At 47.4% G+C, this 23,400-nt stretch overlaps 1 protein-coding gene across 2 annotated transcripts in view; it reads left to right on the plus strand.

Moving 5' to 3' along the window:
• The window catches only part of TRMT6 (tRNA methyltransferase 6 non-catalytic subunit), a 163,431-nt gene that overhangs the window by 55,845 nt on the left and 84,186 nt on the right, over nt 1-23,400 (plus strand). For both annotated transcript variants that reach the window (XM_063918599.1, XM_063918600.1), the window contains exon 4: nt 18,335-18,426. In XM_063918599.1, the coding sequence (XP_063774669.1) occupies nt 18,335-18,426 (92 nt within the window). The remainder of the gene's footprint in view (nt 1-18,334; nt 18,427-23,400) is intronic.

The following is a 23,400-nucleotide window of genomic DNA, read 5'->3' on the forward strand; positions in this document are numbered from 1 at the left end:
GGAGGAGGAGGCGCTGGGGGCAGCCTGCTGCTGCTTCCCGGCATCTAGCCTGTGTGGGGACCCCATGGAGGTGACGGAGACCCCCCGCAGACCACCTAACAGGTATCGCGGGGGGCCTCCGTCACCGCATCACGATGTTGATCGCATATGTTAGTACATACGCGATCAACATCGCTGCGGTAACCGGCGAGGTGCGGCGATGTATGTTAATACATCCCGCCCATAATGAGGACGTGGAGTGTTATCAGGAGAATGGAGTTCTGTTTCAGAAAGACTGTTGCTGTGTCCACTTTTTTTTTTTTTTTTTATCAATTCAGTTTTAACATAGAGCATTTATGAGTTTCCACAGACTTTCCATAGTTCTAACTGTACCCTCTGCTGCCAGTCCGTGCAGAATGTCGGCATTTCACATGTTGACATTCTGAACACACTGACATGTTCAGCGTCAACATTTTAATAATGTCGACCATGTAAATTGTACTTACCCTCTATAATATCTTCACAAGAGAGTATGACGGTAACCTGTCTCAGACTGTGCCTTTTTTGGGGGGGGACCCAATTCACATGATAGAAATTCTTATTACAATTACTACCACTTGATATTGTGTATTTCTTACTACATCTTATTCCTTATAGCTTGATAAACTGCCCCTAACCCCTCTTCCACGCTGCCCTTTACCTATGGAATCGTCCCCTACACTCTCTTAGACTCTCCCACAATAGCCAATGCTTCAAACTGTCTCTCAGAACTCCCCCGTTTACCAGATCTCTGCCGCATCTGGCCTTCTTCCTACATCCTCAGCCTCTTGTATATACCCAATCCAGCTCCTAATAGAGTGTAAGCCCTCACGAGCAGGGCCCTCCTTCCTCTTGTTTTATCTTTCCTCCTAAATCCACTACAGTATCTCAGCCATGTGGTATATGCTATAATAGTGCCTACACTTGTAACACATATACATACATACATATATATATATATATATATATATATATATATATTTAAATTTACACACACACACACACACACACCCTTGAATGATTCCCTCACGTGTCTCCGTAATGTCTCCTTTCTACACGTTCCACTGTCGCTCTTCTCTCACATGTTAATGGGCCGATTCAATTATCTGCAAGCAACCGCCATGGAATTGTCTCTCACCACTGTTCTGCTCACCGTCCATGGAGATGTGGAAGAACTAAGCTACCATAATTGCGCTTATATGCGTAGAACAAGGTACCGGCGACCCCCCCCCTTTACTGGTATTCCAAGTACTACGCCATGCAGCTGTTTTCCCAGTGCTTTTCCATACCTCTTATATCCCAAAACTGAGGAGGTAAGTGGTGGAAATGAGACAACCAATAACAAGTTGGCTTGTGATTGATCCTCCCACTGACTCCCCATCTACCAACATTTAAAAGTCAATTAAAGCAATTTGCCTCTTGTCTACTACAGAACCGGCATAGCCCTAGAAGAGACTCCTGCTGCTTGGAACAGCTCTGGGACTGGCTGGGTAGTGATGTGCACAATAAAATCTTTATGTAGATGGTAGGGCCACTCAATACCATTCTCGGTCAATAATCTGTTACATTTTGTGATCTTCAATAAACGTTCTGATCATCCTCACCGCCCACTCTGTGGAATGCCTTCCCTCACACAACAAGACTTCCTTCTAGCCTCCATATCTTCAAGTGTTCCCTGAAAACTCGCCTCTTCGGGCAAGTTATTAAGTCTCAGAACCACCCACGTAAAATATTCTACTAATTTCCTCCCCTCTACAGAGTCCACGCGTAGCTATACGTATAGTCTCTTTCCATACTCTCACATCCCGCTGGCCACAGGCCAACCTCCTTGCAGTGTGACGAGATCGTACAGCCCACCCAGAACCTCTGCAATCTGACTTGACCAGTATGCTTAATGTAACACTTACCCTCATGTATCCAGTGGTTTATGAAAGTGCAATTGCAAAGCACGTATACAGATGTGGATAAATCCACAGGGAACCAGCGCTCAAACCCTATTTGTAGTGGTGAATGTACGGTTATAAAGTGAAACTAAAATCAATAATGAAAAAGCAGGTAATATACTTAAGGTTGTTTATTCTAAGATGCTGAGATACTTTCTTTCCCAACAGGTATAAATTCGGTTTAAAAGTCAATCAGTGATTGGGGCACGCTCCTGGTTTGAGCTTAAATTCTGAAGTGCAAGGTTCAATTGAAAGAACAAATGCTGTAATCTTTGTAAAGTCGAAAAAAAAAAAGAAAAAGAAAAAGAAAAATGCCACAAAAAAATATTAATGATAATATGTACTAAAGTCCAAACGGTTTACAAGTCTATACAGACAGCGGCGTCCCGCTAATCTGTGCTCTGAAGTGAAGGATTCTCTTGTGAAGTGATGAACAGTTGACAGCGGTAGTGTATGCTTTGGTTAGAGTGGAGAATAAGGACCCTGGACTGGCGCTATTCCTCCTGCAGCACGTCCCACAGTAGAGCGCCCGAATCAGGCCCGCTCTGTGGGGCCGCTGACCTGGGGTGTGCGCCTGTCACAGAAGCGAAGTGGACCCGGCCGGAGCTCTCCGAGCGGCTGGCTGCGCCTCTCCTCCTCCTACAGGGACTTACCTTCTCCCTTCCCCTCCGCCTTCCACTCTCCGCTGTCTCGGGCTTCTTCCGTCGCCTGGAGCTACCCATCTATACTACATTGGACTGAGGACGAATATTCACTACAAAGAAGGACAGTACTGCTAATCCTTTCCGCAAACCATCCGGTCACGTGATCCGGAGTTCCGGAAGCAACCGGTTGCCAGGCGACGGTAGCGCCAGTCCAGGGTCCTTATTCTCCACTCTAACCAAAGCATACACTACCGCTGTCAACTGTTCATCACTTCACAAGAGAATCCTTCACTTCAGAGCACAGATTAGCGGGACGCCGCTGTCTGTATAGACTTGTAAACCGTTTGGACTTTAGTACATATTATCATTAATATTTTTTTGTGGCATTTTTCTTTTTCTTTTTCTTTTTTTTTTTCGACTTTACAAAGATTACAGCATTTGTTCTTTCAATTGAACCTTGCACTTCAGAATTTAAGCTCAAACCAGGAGCGTGCCCCAATCACTGATTGACTTTTAAACCGAATTTATACCTGTTGGGAAAGAAAGTATCTCAGCATCTTAGAATAAACAACCTTAAGTATATTACCTGCTTTTTCATTATTGATTTTAGTTTCACTTTATAACCGTACATTCACCACTACAAATAGGGTTTGAGCGCTGGTTCCCTGTGGATTTATCCACATCTGTATACTTACCATTTAAGGGGGGGTGGGACACCCCTCATTACCAGCAGCACACCCCGCCTCAGATTAACACCTCAGTGCGCAGAGAACCCATTTCTGTATATCTGCAATTGCAAAGCACAAATGGATATGTTCTCGCTATATAAATGTTAATAAATAAATCACCTGCCTTCAAAACTATCCTGAAATGCTCCTTTCCAGATCCCTATAACTGATGCAGTCATTGCTCAGTCAGCTGCCTCTAAATACATTTATGCATTTTACCTAACCATCTGTTATTGTATACCTCCACCATGTCCTAAGCTCTCCGGGCCCCCAGGACCTCATTAATATTGCATCTAAGTACCTCAACTTGACGTTTTTTCCTCAGCATGTGTAATTTCTGTAGGAAACGACACGTTTTTAGCACCAGATATAAATAATTAAATCCTGTACATTCACACTTCCATCTGTAGATATTACAGCGCTCTGTTACTGGTAACCTTGATGTGTGGAATATTTCTGTACAATTCTGGGTTATATTGCTTTTGCTGCGAATCTCTCAGCGTATGTAGTGTCACTGTTCTGTTGCCCTGAGGACATCGGGGCTTATTACAGTTTTCCATTCTCGGGGTGAACGTTCTGCGGCCGTGAAACACCCTGATCATTGTTATACTGTTGAAAACAAAAGGTTAATTGACTCTGTGACTTCCAGCAGCCTTATGCTGAAACAAATGAAGTGCTCTTACAAATACAAGGTGTCTTCCATTGTGTTCTGTCTGCGGTATTGTCTGCGCGCTCATGTAATTAGTGGGAAGAGAAAGCTTTGAGATCAACAAACATTTCTAAAGAGATCATCTTTTTCTTTTCTATTGTTAAGCTGGGAGGATGATGACGACGACGAATACTGCAGAGTCCTTTTTCCAGCAATTATTCCCAGTGAAAGGACCGAGTTTATATTGTAACCATGGGCGCCAAGCATTTATAACATCTGTTCTGTATTTTATCTTTCTCTCTTGTGGAGTGTTTTTTTATCATTTACTTTGCCTTGATATACAGTAGCCGAAAGTGATCCACTTTCATCCCTTTTTTATATACACATACAGTAGGTTTTTTTTTATTTCTTTTTCTCTGACGTCCTAGTGGATGCTGGGGACTCCGTAAGGACCATGGGGAATAGACGGCTCCGCAGGAGACTGGGCACATCTAAAGAAAGCTTTAGGACTATCTGGTGTGCACTGGCTCCTCCCCCTATGACCCTCCTCCAAGCCTCAGTTAGATTTCTGTGCCCGGCTGAGCTGGATGCACACTAGGGGCTCTCCTGAGCACCTAGAAAGAAAGTATATGTTAGGTTTTTTATTTTCAGTGAGACCTGCTGGTAACAGACTCACTGCAGCGAGGGACTAAGGGGAGAAGAAGCGAACCTACCTAAGTGGTGGTAGTTTGGGCTTCTTAGGCTACTGGACACCATTAGCTCCAGAGTGATCGAACACAGGACCCGACCTCGTCGTCCGTTCCCGGAGCCGCGCCGCCGCCCCCCTTACAGAGCCAGAAGCAAGAAGGTGGTCCGGAAAATCGGCGGCTGAAGACTTCTGTCTTCTCCAAGGTAGCGCACAGCACTGCAGCTGTGCGCCATTGCTCCTCATGCACACCACATACTGCGGTCACTGATGGGTGCAGGGCGCTGGGGGGGGGCGCCCTGAGCAGCAATATTAACACCTTGGCTGGCGAACTGACACCATATATTGCTCCAGGGGCTATATAGGTGTTTATTAACCCCTGCCAGAACTTTTACAATAGCGGGAGAAAGCCCGCCAAAAAAGGGGCAGAGCCATCTCCCTCAGCACACTGGCGCCATTTTCCCTCACAGCTCTGCTGGAGGGATCGCTCCCTGGCTCTCCCCTGCAGTCCTGCACTACAGAAAAGGGTTAAAAAGAGAGGGGGGGCACAAATTAGGCGCAGTATATATATATATTATGCAGCTATAAGGGAAAACACTCTCTATAGGTGATATCCCTGTGATATATAGCTCTCTGGTGTGTGCTGGCATACTCTCCCTCTGTCTCCCCAAAGGGCTTTGTGGGGTCCTGTCCTCTGTCAGAGCATTCCCTGTGTGTGTGCTGTGTGTCGGTACTGCTGTGTCGACATGTATGATGAGGATAATGATGTGGAGGCGGAGCAAATGCCTGTGAATGGGATGTCACCCCCTGCGGGGTCGATACCGATGTGGATGGACTTATGGAAGGAATTACGTGACAGTGTCAACTCCTTACATAAAAGGTTTGACGACATAGGACAGCCGGCTGCTCAGCTTGTGCCTGTCCAAGCGTCTCACATGTCATCAGGGGCTCTAAAACGCCCGCTACATCAGATGGCAGACACAGATGTTGACACGGATACCGACTCCAGTGTCGACGACGATGAGACTAGTGTACCTTCCAATAGGGCCACCCGTTACATGATTGAGGCAATGAAAAATGTATTACACATTTCTGATAATACCCCAGATACCACAAAAAAGGGTATTATGTTGGGTGACAGAAAACTACCAGTAGTTTTCCTGCATCTGAGGAATTGATATGAGGTGTGTGAGGAAGCGTGGACTTCCCCCGATAAGAAATTGATAATTTCTAAGCAGCGTACCCTTTTCCGCCAGAGGATAGGTCACGTTGGGAAATAACCCCTAGGGTAGATAAAGCGGTTACACGCTTATTAAAAAAGGGGGCACTACCGTCACGGATACGGCCGCCCTGAAGGACCTGCTGATAGAAAGCAGAAAACTACCCTTAAAACTATATACACACACACGGGCATTATATTGAGACCTGCTATTGCCTCGGCATGGATGTGCAGTGCGGCAGCTGCGTGGTCAGATTCCCTGTCGGATAATATTTATACTATAGATAGGGACAATATTTTGCTGAAAATAGAGCATATAAAAGACGCTGTCTTATACATGCGTGATGCACAAGGGGATATTTGCCGACTGGCATCACTAATAAGCGCTATGTAAAACCATTGCCGCCAGACGGGGGTTATGGACTCGGCAATGGTCGGGCGATGCCGGTTCAAAACGGCACATGGCAGTTTGCCCTAGAAGGGGGTGGAACTGTTTGGGGGATGGTCTTTCAGACCTCGTTTCCACAGCTACGGCTTGGAAATCAAAACTTTTGCCACAAGCTACCCCACAGCAAAAGTAAGCACTGTATTATCAGGTACAGTCCCTTCGGTCCCAGGAAAGTAGAGGGCTAGAGGCTCATCTTTTCTGCCATGAGGAAAAGGTAGAGGGAAAAAGCTGCAGCACACAGCTAGTTCCCGGGAGCAGAAGTCCTCCCCTGCGTCCGGTAAGACCACAGCATGACGCTGGGGCTGCTCAGGCGGACCCGGATACGGTGGAGGCCCGTCTCAGAAATTTCAGCGCACAGTGGGCTCTCTCACAGGTGGATCCCTGGGTTCTTCAAACAGTATCTCAGAGGTACAGGCTGGAATTCGAGACATCTCCCCCCCGCCGTTTCCTAAAATCTGCCTTACCGGCAACTCCCTCTGCCAGGGAGGCAGTGTTGGTGGCTATCCAAAAAACTGTGTTCACAGCAAGTGATTATCAAGGTACCCTTCCTTCAACAGGAAAAGGGTTACTTTTCCACAATGTTTGTGGTGCCGAAACCGGACGGTTCGGTGAGACCCATCTTAACTTTAAAATCCTTGAACACATATAACAAAAGATTCAAGTTCAAGATGGAATCGCTCAGGGCGATTATTGCGATACTGGACGAGGGGGATTACAGGGTCTCTCTGGACATCAAGGATACTTACCTGCATGTCCCCATTTACCCTCCTCACCAGGAGTACCTCAAGATTGTGGTACAGGACTGTCACTATCAGTTCCAGACGCTGCCGTTTGGATTATCCACGGCACCGAGGGTCTTTACCATGGGTAATGACCGAAATGATGATACTCCTTCGCAAGAAGGGAGTTTTAATTAGCCCGTACTTGGACGATCTCCTGATAAAGGTGAGGTCCAAGGAACAGTTGGTAAGGGGGTAGCACTTTCTCGGGAAGTGCTGCAACAGCAGGACTGGATTCTCAATTCCAAAGTCACAGCTGGTCCCGACCAGAATGATTCTGGAAACAGACCAGAAGAAAGTGTTTCTTCCAATGGAAAAAGCCGAGGAGTTGTCATCTCTAGTCAGAAACCTCCTAAGACCGGGACAGGTGTCGGTACATCAATGCACACGAGTCCTGGGAAAAATGGTAGCTTCGGACGAAGCAATTCCATTCGGAAAGTTCCACGCAAGGATTTTCCAGTGGGACCTGTTGGATAAATGGTCTGGGTCCCATCTCCAGATACAGCAGCGGATAACCCGGTCGACAAGAACCAGGGTGTCGCTGCGGTGGTGGCTGCAGAGGGCTCATCTACTAGAGGGCCGCAGATTCGGAATACAGGACTGGGTCCTGGTGACCACGGATGCCAGCCTTCGGGGCTGGGGTGCAGTCACACAGGGAATAAAATTCCAAGGACTATGTCCAAACAGGAGTTTTTCACTTAGCATAAATTTTCTGGAGATAAGAGCCATTTACAAGGCCCTAAGCAAAACAAGGCCCCTGCTTCACCAGCCGTACTGATCCAATCAGACAACATCACGGCGCTCGCCCATGTAAACAGGCAGGGCGGCACAAGAAGCAGGAGGGCGATGGCAGAAGCCACAGGGATTCCCCGTTGGGCGGAAAATCATGTGATAGCACTGGCAGCAGTGTTCATTCCGGGAGTGGACAACTGGGAAGCAGACTTCCGCAGCAGACTCCACCCGGGAGAATAGGGACTTCATCCAGAAGTCTTCCAAATGCTGGTAAACCGTTGGGAAAGACCACAGGTGGACATGATGGCGTCCCGCCTCAATAAAAAAAAGATATTGCGCCAGGTCAAGAGAACCTCAGGCGATCGCTGTGGACGCTCTAGTGACACCGCGGGTGTACCAGTCGGTTTATGTGTTCCCTCCTCTCCCTCTCATACCCAAGGTACTGAGGATAATAAGAAAAAGAGGAGTAAGAACTATACTCATGGTTCCGGATTGGCCAAAAGGACTTGGTACCTGGAACTTCAGGAGATGATCTCAGAGGACCCATGGCCTCTGTCACTCAGACAGGATCTGCTGCAGCAGGGGCCCTGTCTGTTCAAAGACTTACCGCGGCTGCATTGACGGCATGGCGGTTGAACACCGGATCCTGAGTGTAAAAGGCATTCCGGAGGAAGTCATTCTTATCCTGATCAAAGCCAGGAAGGATGTCAGCCTAAAGTTCAGACGTGTAAGGGAGTGCTGCATATTCAGCCCCTTTTCTCTATCGTCCTAGTGGATGCTGGGGTTCCTGAAAGGACCATGGGGAATAGCGGCTCCGCAGGAGACAGGGCACAAAAAGTAAAGCTTTAGGATCAGGTGGTGTGCACTGGCTCCTCCCCCTATGACCCTCCTCCAAGCCTCAGTTAGGTTTTTGTGCCCGGCCGAGAAGGGTGCAATCTAGGTGGCTCTCCTAAAGAGCTGCTTAGAAAAGTTTAGCTTAGGTTTTTTATTTTACAGTGAGTCCTGCTGGCAACAGGATCACTGCATCGAGGGACTTAGGGGAGAAGAAGTGAACTCACCTGCGTGCAGGATGGATTGGCTTCTTTGGCTACTGGACATTAGCTCCAGAGGGACGATCACAGGTACAGCCTGGATGGTCACCGGAGCCTCGCCGCCGGCCCCCTTGCAGATGCTGAAAAGAGAAGAAGGTCCAGAATCGGCGGCAGAAGACTCCTCAGTCTTCTTAAGGTAGCGCACAGCACTGCAGCTGTGCGCCATTGCTCTCAGCACACTTCACACGGCAGTCACTGAGGGTGCAGGGCGCTGGGGGGGGGCGCCCTGGGCAGCAATGAAAATCCTTTTTTTTTTGGCAAAAAATACCTCGCATATAGCCTCCGGGGCTATATGGAGATATTTAACCCCTGCCAGAATCCATTTTTAAGCGGGAGACGAGCCCGCCGAAAAGGGGGCGGGGCCTATCTCCTCAGCACACAGCGCCATTTCCTCACACAGTTCCGCTGGTCAGGAAGGCTCCCAGGCTCTCCCCTGCACTGCACTACAGAAACAGGGTTAAATCAAGAGAGGGGGGGCAAAATTTGGCGAAATTGTGATTTTATAAAAGCAGCTATAAGGGAGCACTTATTATAAGGCTATCCCTGTAAAATATAGCGTTTTGGTGTGTGCTGGCAAACTCTCCCTCCGTCTCCCCAAGGGGCTAGTGGGGTCCTGTCCTCTATCAGAGCATTCCCTGTGTGTGTGTGCTATATGTCGGTACGTGTGTGTCGACATGTATGAGGACGATGTTGGTGAGGAGGCGGAGCAAATTGCCTGTAATGGTGATGTCACTCTCTAGGGAGTCGACACCGGAATGGATGGCTTATTTATGGAATTACGTGATAATGTCAACACGCTGCAAGGTCGGTTGGCGACATGAGACGGCTGGCAAACAAATTAGTACCTGTCCAGGCGTCTCAAACACCGTCAGGGGCGTTAAAACGTCCTTTTACCTCAGTCGGTCGACAGACACGGACACTGATTTCAGTGTCGACGGTGAAGAAACAAACTTATTTCCCTTTAGGGCCACACGTTACTTGTTAAGGGCAATGAAGGAGGTGTTACATATTTCTGATACTACAAGTACCACAAAAGAGGGTATTATGTGGGATGTGAAAAAACTACCTGTAGTTTTTCCTGAATCAGATAAATTAAATGAAGTGTGTGATGATGCGTGGGTTCCCCCCGATAGAAAATTATTGGCGGTATACCCTTTCCCGCCAGAAGTTAGGGCGCGGTGGGAAACACCCCTTAGGGTGGATAAGGCGCTCACACGCTTATCAAAACAAGTGGCGGTACCGTCTATAGATAGGGCCGTCCTCAAGGAGCCAGCTGACAGGAGGCTGGAAAATATCATAAAAAGTATATACACACATACTGGTGTTATACTGCGACCAGCGATCGCCTCAGCCTGGATGTGCAGAGCTGGGGTGGCTTGGTCGGATTCCCTGACTAAAAATATTGATACCCTTGACAGGGACAGTATTTTATTGACTATAGAGCATTTAAAGGATGCATTTCTATATATACGAGATGCACAGAGGGATATTTGCACTCTGGCATCAAGAGTAAGTGCGATGTCCATATCTGCCAGAAGATGTTTATGGACACGACAGTGGTCAGGTGATGCAGATTCCAAACGGCACAAAGGTGTATTGCCGTATAAAGGAAGAGGAGTTATTTGGGGTCGGTCCATCGGACCTGGTGGCCACGGCAACTGCTGGAAAATCCACCGTTTTTACCCTAAGTCACATCTCTGCAGAAAAAGACACCGTCTTTTCAGCCTCAGTCCTTTCGTCCTTATAAGAGTCATATCTGCCCAGGGATAGAGGAAAGGGACGAAGACTGCAGCAGGCAGCCCATTCCCAGGAACAGAAGCCTTCCACCGCTTCTGCCAAGCTCTCAGCATGACGCTGGGACCGTACAGGACCCCTGGATCCTACAAGTAGTATCCCAGGGGTACAGATTGGAATGTCGAGACGTTTCCCCCTCGCAGGCTCCTGAAGTCTGCTTTACCAAGGTCTCCCTCCGACAAGGAGGCAGTATGGGAAACAATTCACAAGCTGTATTCCCAGCAGGTGATAATCAAATTACCCCTCCTACAACAAGGAAAGGGGTATTATTCCACACTATATTGTGGTACTGAAGCCAGAAGGCTAGGTGAGACCTATTCTAAATCTAAAAAATTTGAACACTTACAAAGGTTCAAATCAAGATGGAGTCACTCAGAGCAGTGATAACGAACCAGGAAGAAGGGGACTATATAGTGTCCCGGGACATCAGGGATGCTTACCTCCATGTCCCAAATTTGCCCTTCTCACTAAGGGTACTTCAGGTTCGTGGTACAGAACTGTCACTATCAGTTTCAGACGCTGCCGTTTGGATTGTCCACGGCACCCCGGGTCTTTACCAAGGTAATGGCCGAAATGATGATTCTTCTTCGAAGAAAAGGCGTCTTAATTACCCCTTACTTGGACGATCTCCTGATAAGGGCAAAGTCCAGGGAACAGTTGGAGGTCGGAGTAGCACTATCTCGGATACTGCTACAACAGCACGGATGGATTCTAAATATTCCAAAATCGCAGCTGATCCTGACGACACGTCTGCTGTGCCTAGGGATGATTCTGGACACAGTCCAGAAAAAGGGGTTTCTCCCGGAAGAGAAAGCCAGGGAGTTATCCGAGCTAGTCAAGAACCTCCTAAAACCAGGAAAAGTGTCAGTGCATCATTGCACAAGGGTCCTGGTAAAAATGGTGGCTTCCTACGAAGCAATTCCATTCGGCAGATTTCACGCAAGAACTTTTCAGTGGGATCTGCTGGACAAATGGTCCGGATCGCATCTTCAGATGCATCAGCGGATAACCCTATATCCAAGGACAAGGGTGTCTCTCCTGTGGTGGTTACAGAGTGCTCATCTTCTAGAGCAGGCCCGGCCAACCTGTGGCTCTCCAGCTGTTGTAAAACTACAAGTCCCATCATGCTTTGCCACAGTTTTGCTATTAAGGAATGCTAAAACCATGGCAGGGCATGCTGGGATGTGTAGTTTTACAACATCTGGAGAGCCACAGGTTGGCCAGGCCTGTTCTAGAGGGCCGCAGATTCGGCATTCAGGATTGGATGCTGGTGACCACGGAGGCCAGCCCGAGAGGCTGGGGAGCAGTCACACAAGGAAAAAATTTCCAGGGAGTGTGATCAAGTCTGGAGACTTTTCTCCACATAAATATACTGGAGCTAAGGGTAATTTTATAATGCTCTAAGCTTAGCAAGACCTCTGCTTCAAGGTCAGCCGGTATTGATCCAGTGGGAAAAACATCACGTCAGTCGCCCACGTAAACAGACAGGGCGGCACAAGAAGCAGGAGGGCAATGGCAAAAACTGCAAGGACTTTTCGCTGGGCGGAAAATCATGTGATAGCACTGTCAGCAGTGTTTCATTCCGGGAATGGAAACTGGGAAGCAGACTTCCTCAGCAGGCACGACCTCCACCCGGGAGAGTGGAAACTTCATCGGGAAGTATTTCCACATGATTGTGAACCGTTGGGAAATACCAAAGGTGGACATGATGGCGTCCCGTCTGAACAAAAAACGGGACAGGTATTGCGCCAGGTCAAGAGACCCTCAGGCAATAGCTGTGGACGTTCTGGTAACACTGTGGGTGTACCAGTCGGTGTAGGTGTTCCCTCCTCTGCTTCTCATACCTAAGGTACTGAGAATTATAAGACGTAGAGGAGTAAGAACTATACTCATGGCTCCGGATTGGCCAAGAAGGACTTGGTACCCGGAACTTCAAGAGATGCTCACAGAGGACTTATGGCCTCTGCCGCTAAGAAGGGACTTGCTTCAGCAAGTACCATGTCTGTTCCAAGACTTACCGCAGCTGCGTTTGACGGCATGGCGGTGGAACGCCGGATCCTAAGGGAAAAAGGCATTCCGGAAGAGGTTATTCCTACCCTGGTCAAAGCCAGGAAGGAGGTGACCGCACAACATTATCACCACATGTGGCGAAAATATGTTGCGTGGTGTGAGGCCAGGAAGGCCCCACGAAGAAATTTCAACTCGGTCGATTCCTGCATTTCCTGCAAACAGGAGTGTCTATGGGCCTCAAATTGGGGTCCATTAAGGTTCAAATTTCGGCCCTGTCGATTTTCTTCCAGAAAGAATTGGCTTCAGTTCCTGAAGTCCAGAAGTTTGTCAAGGGAGTATTGCATATACAACCCCCTTTTGTGCCTCCAGTGGCACTGTGGGATCTCAACGTAGTTCTGGGATTCCTCAAATCACATTGGTTTAAAACCAGTCAAATCTGTGGATTTGAAGCATCTCACATGAAAAGTGACCATGCTCTTGGCCCTGGCCTGGGCCAGGCGAGTGTCAAATTGGTGGTTTTTTTCTCAAAAAAGCCCATATCTGTTTGTCCATTCGGACAGGGCAGAGCTGCGGACTCGTCCCCAGTTCTCTCCCTAAGGTGGTGTCAGTGTTTCACCTGAACCAGCTTATTGTGGTGCCTTGCGCCTACTAGGGACTTGGAGGACTCCAGGTTGCTAGATGTTGTCAGGGCCCTGAAAATATAGGTTCCAGAACGGCTGGAGTCAGGAAAACTGACTTGCTGTTATCCTGTATGCACCCAACAAACTGGGTGCTCTTGCTTCTAAGCAGACTATTGCTAGTTAGATGTGTAATACAATTCAGCTTGCACATTCTGTGGCAGGCCTGCCACAGCCAAAATATGTAAATGCCCATTCCACAAGGAAGGTGGGCTCATCTTGGGCGGCTGCCCGAGGGGTCTCGGCTTTACAACTTTGCCGAGCGGCTACTTAGTCAGGGGCAAACACGTTTGTAAAATCCTACAAATTTGATACCCTGGCTAAGGAGGACCTGGAGTTCTCTCATTCGGTGCTGCAGAGTCATCCGCACTCTCCCGCCCGTTTGGGAGCTTTGGTATAATCCCCATGGTCCTTTCAGGAACCCCAGCATCCACTAGGACGATATAGAAAATAAGAATTTACTTACCGATAATTCTATTTCTCGGAGTCCGTAGTGGATGCTGGGCGCCCATCCCAAGTGCGGATTATCTGCAATACTTGTACATAGTTACAAAAATCGGGTTATTATTGTTGTGAGCCATCTTTTCAGAGGCTCCGCTGTTATCATACTGTTAACTGGGTTCAGATCACAGGTTGTACAGTGTGATTGGTGTGGCTGGTATGAGTCTTACCCGGGATTCAAAATCCTTCCTTATTGTGTACGCTCGTCCGGGCACAGTATCCTAACTGAGGCTTGGAGGAGGGTCATAGGGGGAGGAGCCAGTGCACACCACCTGATCCTAAAGCTTTACTTTTTGTGCCCTGTCTCCTGCGGAGCCGCTATTCCCCATGGTCCTTTCAGGAACCCCAGCATCCACTACGGACTCCGAGAAATAGAATTATCGGTAAGTAAATTCTTATTTTCTTTGTGCCCCAGTGGCACCTTGGGATCTCAATGTGGTTTTGGAGTTCCTGGAATCACATTGGTTTGAGCCACTTAAAACCGTGGATTTGAAATATCTCACATGAAAAGTGGTCATGTGTTGGCTCTGGCTTCGGCCAGGCATGTGTCAGAATTGGCGGCTTTGTCATAAAAAAGCCCTTACCTGACTTTCCATATGGATAGGGCAGAGTTGAGGACTCGTCCTCACTTTCTCCCGAAGGTGGTATCAGGTTTTCACTTGTACCAACCTATTGTGGTGCCTGCGGCTACTAGGTACCTGCAGGATTCCAAGTTACTGGACGTAGTCAGGGCGCTGAAAAATTATATTTCCAGGACGGCTGGAGTCAGAAAAACTGACTAGCTGTTTATCCTAGATGCACCCAACAAGCTGGGTGCTCCTGCTTCTAAGCAGACTATAGCGAGCTGGATTTGTAGCACTATTCAGCTTGCGCATTCTGCGGTGGGACTACCGCAGCCTAAATCTCTAAAAGCCCATTCCACAAGGAAGGTGGGCTCATCTTGGGCGGCTGCCCGAGGGGTCTCGGCTTTACAACTTGGCCGAGCTGCTACTTGGTCAGGGGCAAACACGTTTGCAAAATTTTATAAATTTGATACCCTGACTGAGGAGGACCTGGAGTTCTCTCATTTGGTGCTGCAGAGTCATCCGCACTCTCCCGCCCGTTTGGGAGCTTTGGTATAATCCCCATGGTCCTTACGGAGTCCCCAGCATCCACTAGGACGTCAGAGAAAATAAGATTTTGCTCATCGGTAAATCTATTTCTCGTAGTCCGTAGTGGATGCTGGGCGCCCATCCCAAGTGCGGATTGTCTGCAATACTTGTAAATAGTTATTGTTACACAAATCGGGTTGTTCTTGCGAACCATCTATTCAGAGGTTCCATTGTTATCATACTGTTAACCGGGGTTCCTATCACGAGTTATACGGTGTGATTGGTGTGGCTGGTATGAGTCTTACCCGGGATTCAAAATCCTTCCTTAATGTGTCAGCTCTTCCGGGCACAGTGTCCTAACTGAGGCTTGGAGGAGGGTCATAGGGGGAGGAGCCAGTGCACACCAGATAGTCCTAAAGCTTTCTTTAGATGTGCCCAGTCTCCTGCGGAGCCGTCTATTCCCCATGGTCCTTACGGAGTCCCCAGCATCCACTACGGACTACGAGAAATAGATTTACCGGTGAGTAAAATCTTATTTTTATTAGGTATGGGGCACAATCTGGCAGTCGTGATAGTGAAGTGAACCCGATTGCGCCACAATATCCTGTTGCGCTGTATTGTGACGCTAGCGTGGCAAAGTAAATGTGGTGTTTTTAACAACACCCCACAATGGGCCTAATTCAGATGTGGTTGTTCTTGCTGCTGCCGTTGCTATCTTTTAGCATACGCAATTTCGACTATATGCTAATATGGGCAGAAGCTAACCTGAGCATGGGGATGCCTACTGCTATCGCATTATTTCCGTCTAACGGCGTATAATTGCTGATACATTGGTACCATGGTCACAAATCTGGTCATGTCGCAGAGTCTAAGGGGTCTGTTCATGAAGCAGTGAAAATTGTAGAGAAAAGGACCAGTGGATAAGTTGCCCATGACAACTAATCAGCTTTAAAGGAACCCTTTATCAAGTCCATTCTATACAATGTAAGGGAGGTGCTGATTGGTTGCTATGGGCAATTTCTACACTGGTCTGTTTCACCACTGTTTTAACTGCTTCATGAATAGAACCCTGAGGGGCAGATTTATTAAGCTCGGTGAAGTGATAAAGTGGAAGGTGATAAAGGACCAGCCAATCAGATCCTAACTGCCATGTCACAGGCTGGGTTTCAAAAATGACAGTTAGGGTCTGATAGGCTGGTCCTTTATCACCTTCCACTTTATCACTTCACCGAGCTTAATAAATCTGTCCCTGAGTGCCTCTGGAGATGCTCAGGCTGAGCTGCTCTCCCGGACGCAGAGGGCTCTCCAGTCACAACTGCTAATTTATGCACGTCAAGAAAACGCCACTTGAACGGCCATTGCGCACCTGCGTTTACCCGACCACTCTCTGTTACCACCCCCAAACGCTGTCTTCCTGCCACTGTCTTTGCGGCTAATTTCTCGGTACAATTGCAGCTCATTTGCTGCGTGCGCGCACTGCGGCTCATACGCATGCGCTGTGTGAGAACATCGAGTGATTTGCGTACATTAGCCACTTTTCGACCGCATCATAATTATGCCCTATTTACTCTTGTGTGTAGTAAAGATAAACATTTAGAAAATGTACTAAACAAAGTTCTGCTTTTTTTCACATCAGCTTATCTAAGATCTAATTCAGAATTTTATCATGTGTTAAAGTACGAGTATACAACAGTGAGGGTATTTCCATAGAGTCCAATCAAAGCTCGCAGTCCTTTTTAAGGATGTACCCAGTAAATGATCACCAGAATCTGATTGGCTGCAATGGGCTCTTTTGTAAACCTGCACTTAAGAAACTTTACCCCAAGCCTTAACGTAAGATTTTGGAAATAGTAGATGTGTTAGATAGGAAGTTGATAGGGAGAAGAAAAGTATGCATGCTACTTTGAGAAAATTCACTGTATAGACTACTTATACATTAAGTAAATTCAATGTGGTAATGTACATTCAATAACGGTTTCAGAAGCTTTGAATAATGACAAAATGCTGCATGCTAGTTCCAAGTATTCACGTTGTGTGCACACACAGGTAAAACAAATCACACCCCCATTACAGGTTCGTGCACCTTATAAACACTTACATGGCACCAGTAGGTGGCACCAAAAACATTAGACTCTCAATAACTAGAGTGCATATAATAAACTGTGCAATTATCACTCGCCTTTAGCAAGTTTCCATTTATGTTTCTCTAATTGACTCCTTGGCTCACTTACTTTGTAGAAATTTGCATTGTTCGTGATTCATGCTCAGGGGGCTGGGGTGGTGATGTCACAGTTGCTCAAATGACTGAAGTCTCCGCTTTCTGTGACCCCCAGTAGCACACTAATCTAAATCTGTAAAAGGGGGTAGTTAGTACACGTCAGATTAACACTGAAGGATTCATTGTCCGTTTTGGAGTTTGGTAGTGTGTGAACTTTAAGTAAAACACATGAGGGTATATTCAATTAGGGTCGGATCCATTCCGATATATATTTGTCGGAATGGATCCGACAACCCTTATTCAATCTCATCTCAATTTGACTTTTAAAAAGTCGAATGGAGATGAGAGACCCAAAGGAGGAGAGGGGAGGGGGAACCGGGGGGGGGGGGGGAGACGCGGGCAGACGGAGGAGAGCAGTGTTACAGCAGCGCTGCAGGAGGATGTCACAAAGCCGCCCGACATCACGGCAGTGTCCACCCAGCTCCAGCAAGCGTGACCTCACTTGCTGGAGCCGGGTGGAGGCTGCCATGAGCGCGCGGCTGTGAGACATCCTGCTGCAGCGTTGTGCTGTAGCGCTTCTCTCCCCTGTATGCCCGCGGCTGTCCCCCGTCTTCCCGCTGCTTCCCCTCTCCTCCTCTCGGTTGCACATCTCAGTCCGACATTTTTTTATGTCGGACTGAGATGGTTGGAAACGGGGCCAAATCCTGTCTAATTTGGCCCCGTTTCACTCAAAAGTACGTGAATCGGCAGCTACACCGCCGATTCACGTACTATTCGACAAGTCGAATTCCACGACTTGTCGAATAAAAACTGATGGGACTGAATAGGTCGAATCACTATTCGACCTTAAAAAGTCGAAAACGGCCGTCTTTTCGTCAGACGTCAGTTTTCGACCCTAATTGAATATACCCCAATGTATTTTTGTCTTTGAGAAATTCATACTAATGGATGACCGATTCCATCTTCAGTAGAAACATGCACGCTACCAATTAAGTCCTGTCAACGACAAATCCATTAACGATATTTATTGACATGTTTTGCAAAATTGATCTAATATCTACAAATCTACGCAGACTACAAACTGATATCCGTATTGTTCTGTTTTAGGAGATTGTTCAGCAGCTGATCGAGAACAGTACAACTTTCCGAGACAAGACAGAATTTGCACAAGAGAAGTATATTAAGAAAAAGAAGAAAAAGTAAGTTATGTGGAGACCTTGCTGTTCCCGAGCAGAGCGTAGATTATGGGTGATTCCAGGAACTGTATTGTTGCTCTTTGAATAAATCTTTTGTAGTGTTCTTTGCAGAAGCCAGTCAGTGGCGTATCTATATTGGGTGCAGGGTGCCCGGTGCACGTCGTGCCTTGCATCTAGAACAGATGCCACAGTGTGCCTGCAGCGGGACCCCCTATTCAGCCAGCTGTCTGAGCCTTCTTCCGTATGATGTATTCGGAAAGATGGTGTAGGAGATGGTTAAGCCGTCACTATCTCCTGTTTGTGCCATATCACAAGGAAGATGGTGCCACGGAGAGCTGGTTAATACGCTCATGAAGCCCTTTATATCCCCAAATATATTTTTTTTATTTTTTATTTATTGCTGTTCCCCAGACTTTTGTGTTCTACTGTGCTGAGAAGTAATGAGTGACAGAGTATTTCTTTTATCATAATTCGAAATGGCAGAAAAAATCCATTATACGTCATGAATTCAATGACTTAACAGCTGTAAACATGGGTCAAAGAGTTGAAATCATTGTATTGCCTTCAAACTTTCTGTGACATCACTTGTATAGTGTCTACCCACCTTAACTATTGGCTATGGGATTCTACGCAATATCCCTTTTGTACTTTTTAACCAGTGTATCGGTAATTGTGTATAATAATTTCAGTGGTGTAAGTTCATACCAGGCACCTGGAGGCAAAATAGATGGTGGTGCCCCACCCCACCACTCGGCATCCGTCGGTACAAGTGCAGTAGCACAGCTGATGGGGCAAAGGAGGAAGTAATGTGATCAAATTACTTCTCAGTGATTGGCAGGTTGAGTTTCTGTTGGCGCCCCTGTCCCTGTTACTCATCGCTGGTACACCTATGCTACTAAAGCAGCGGTGGCCTACCCGCGGCTCTCGAGCCACATGCGGCTCTTTCATCCACCGCATGCGGCTCAAGTCGATCCGCTCCTGGCCACCGCTGCCCAACACCGTGCACATACAATCACACAGCCGGGCCGGGTGCACAGACTTCTAAGGTCTCCGGCGGCGTTGTCTATGTTAAATTCTGCGCCGGCCCGAGAGCCAATCAGAGCTCGCGGACCGGCAGCTGAGGGTCCTGATTGGCTGCCGAATCGCGGGCTCTGATTGGCTCATGGGCCGGCGCCGAATTGAAGATGGACACTGGAGACGGAGGGGTAGGAGAGGCGCACGCTGCGCTCTCCTCCTCTCACAGCAGCAGCGTAGTGAGTAGCACTTGGGGGGAGTGGGGGCACACTGTGGGGACGTGTATCTGCACTGGGGGCATATCTGGTACACTGTGTGGGGGCATGTGTATCTGCACTGGGGGCATATCTGGTACAATGTGTGAGGGCATGTGTATCTGCACTGGGGGCATATCTGGTACACTGTGTGGGGGCATGTGTATCTGCACTGGGGGCATATCTGGCACTGTGGGGGCATGTGTATCTGGCACTGTGGCCATATCTGGCACTGTGGGGGCATGTGTATCTGCACTGGGGGCATATCTGGTACACTGTGTGGGGGCATGTGTATCTGGCACTGGGGCCATATCTGGCACTGTGGGGGCATGTGTATCTGGCACTGTGGGAGTATGTGTATCTGGTACCGGGGGCATATATGTATTTGGCACTGTGGGGACGTGTATTTGGCACTGTGGAGCATATATGTATCTGGCACTGTGGGGCATATATGTATCTGGCACTGTGGGGTATATATGTATCTGGCACTGTGGGGTATATATGTATCTGGCACTGTGGGGCATATATGTATCTGGCACTGTGGGGGCATATCTGTATCTGGCACTGTGGAGTCACCCATTTTTTGGCATTTTTATATGTATGTGGCACTGTACTGGGGAATAATATGTATATGGCACTGTACAACACGACTAAAAACGGGGTTATGACACAAGGTCATACTCCTGCAAACGTCATACCGAATGGTGTGCGCACAAAAATGGGGTGTGGCTTTGTGACAACTAGTGGTAGTGGCTCTTATCCGTTGACTACTGATCTTTTCTCGCTCTTTGCTTCTGACTGGTTGGCCACCCCTGGACTAAAGGAATCTTCACAGAGAAAAAACACATTCCCCCCCAAAAAAAAATAAAAAACACATTCTCCTCCAAAGAAAAATACATAATATTCAATTGCTCAGCCCAACGCAGAATACTCACCTAACCTTTTGAGGTCTGATTGAAAAGAAAGATTGTTTTCCAAGAATAAATTTGCAATATTTTAACCTTTTCTCCTAACTACATAAATACTGACCGTGACACCGGAAAGTAAAATGTCCCATTGTCCTATTATAGTAAACATAACAATTAGTATCAGGAGCAATTTTTCTGCTGCTTAATGTCTTCAATGGGAATGCTGACAACTGTGTGTCATTGTCACAAAACAGATGCCAGATGAGTTGCCCTAATCTACCCCCAAATATATATGTATGAGAAATGTGGAGGGGTTAGGAAGAGAATGAAAGCAGACAAACGCTATACCCACACACAATAATACATAGACGGTATGTATAATGGTATATAGAAACACGACTTACAGTACTACACAAGGGCGCCTCATTCAGCGCTTTCAGCTCCCTCCACGGATTACAAGATCGATATAAACAGTTTTCTACTTATCCTCACATAACACGCACTGCTGGGCAGCAACTCCCAGTGCTGCACACACAGGCGATTACTATGGTCTGGCACTGGGGACATCAGCGCTGTTACAGGTCTCTATTCCAGGACGGTACATGCCGTCATCCCTGGTTCCTCCCTGTACGGCAGTCCATCAGTGCCTGCATCCTCGGGACACTGTGGGGGCGGGATGTCATGCGGCCGTATCACCTAAGTTCACAACCGAGCCACGTCAGAGCTGCATGGACGAGGCCAGTTCTGCTTGGGCTGAAACTACTGTAGAACTAGGAGGTGCGATTGCCGCCAGCACCCCCAGACTTTATTTGCCAGGGTCCCAGCATTGAATACATTAGTCCTTGAGCCGTCCCCACTCCTACAGTATGTACCCCCTTGACAGTAGGCGCCCAGAGGCCAGTGTCTACATTCCATCCTGAAGTTCCGCCACTGTCATAACAGGAGGTTAGTATAGGCAGTGTTCAAACTTCATGGGGAAGTTCCCTAAACATAGCTCATCAAATGGCGGAACTGTCACCATCACCATAAATATAGGTTGTGATAAAGTCAGTTATTACCTATAAACATTAAGCTATATTCTATTATGGACTACGTACGCTATTGGCGCACTGAGCACCGTAAGGGTACGCACTTAGCGTAGCAGACGCTAGGCCGTGGGCGCGACGCACGAGCGACACGTACGCTCACGGTCTGTTACACAGTAACCCTTAGTAACAACACACCGAAAGGGTATGCTTACACTTTTTAAACCTTGGCAATGAAATACTCTAACGATGTAATGCTTATTAACCTTGATAATATGAAAAGCTGTTTGAGCGATTGAGACGCTCAGAAAACCCTTTACAATAACTAGTGAAAACACAAGACCTGGTTTGGATTTAAAAACCACTTAGGCTCTAACACCCTCGTGGATAATTATTTTAGAGTAAAAAGGGGAAAAACAGTACAGCTTATACACTACAAAACTAACATCAAAATCTAAACAGAATAATAAGAACAATAGCGAACGATCGCAAACACAAGCAAACAGAGAGTACACAATGAGAACAAATGGCAAACACAGAGGATAACAAAATGGCTACAGAGAACTTACACGTGGGAAATGATTCGCAAGCGCGTCCTGGATCCAGCCCTCAGCCTTCAATGTGAAAACCTTGCAGAGAGCGTGAGTGACTGGACAGGCAATGGTGGTCTTTATATACACAACATACAGTAACCATACAATGGTCCCTATAATCTCATGGTTCATTGGACACAGGAATGTGTCTCTGCATTATAACAAAAGGTCATAGGTGGGTTCGAACAGGTGGGCTGTGCCTTTCTCCAACTGCTCAGGTGGGAGGTATCCTCAGGATTCCTGCCGCATGGATAATGAACAGCAAATACAGTAAATGTCTATAAACTACTTTTGTACATAACTATGCACAGGAGCGAGCGATCTCTTCCTAACCAACACCGAAATGTTACTATTAAAATACTCTACAGCTGGATACTAGACACCACCGTTTAACCTTTATCTGACCCTTCCTATCATGCAAAGAGGAATTTCTCTGTCCAAGAACCGTTTAAACTAAACATACTTGCTGACATCGTTAAGGGGAATATTATCCATAAAACACACTATATGGGTTAAATATGCTATGATCGAGTCGCACGCTAGACGCTTACAAACTCTACCGTAAATGCGCATACACCGCGCGTGATCGCCGGAGCGATCTTACGCAAATTGCGGATATGTGCACTCACAGCAGAGCGTGTGCACGTGCAGCGGGCATGTGCATGAGGGGTTAGTACAAGGCAAGTGATTCATGATATTTTTCGACTTTGACAGTTGCCCCCTTAAAGTCGCAGCCCAGCATCTTTAGTACACTGTGAGTGATGTTTCGCTGCGTCTGCAGTGTGAAAGAGATGCTAAATTTAAAGAACAAGCCGTTGCGCTGGGATGTGGTTAACATCCCGGCAGTCATGTGACTGATGCCGGAATCCGGACACCGCACGGAATACTAGCTTCCCGAAGATGAGTATAGAGGTGACTGTTAGGGTTAGGCACTAGAGGTGGGGGAATAGCCCTAGCCGCAACCCCAGGTATGTTAGGGTAGGGGACAGGTTAAATAATTACCCCGGCCCCTGTTGGCATTCTCAATGTCGGGATGTTTGTGTCGGTCGTGTGACCGCCAGCATGCTGACCACCGGGATAATGTATCACCCCCGTTACGCTGCACCCAGCCGCATCGGTCTCAGTCACGCCGTACAGCATGTTGAGGCTTGGTGTGTAAGGACACATCTGTGTGTGAATGATT

Source organism: Pseudophryne corroboree, chromosome 4, assembly GCF_028390025.1.
Source record: "Pseudophryne corroboree isolate aPseCor3 chromosome 4, aPseCor3.hap2, whole genome shotgun sequence".
NCBI classification, from domain to species: Eukaryota; Metazoa; Chordata; class Amphibia; order Anura; family Myobatrachidae; genus Pseudophryne; species Pseudophryne corroboree.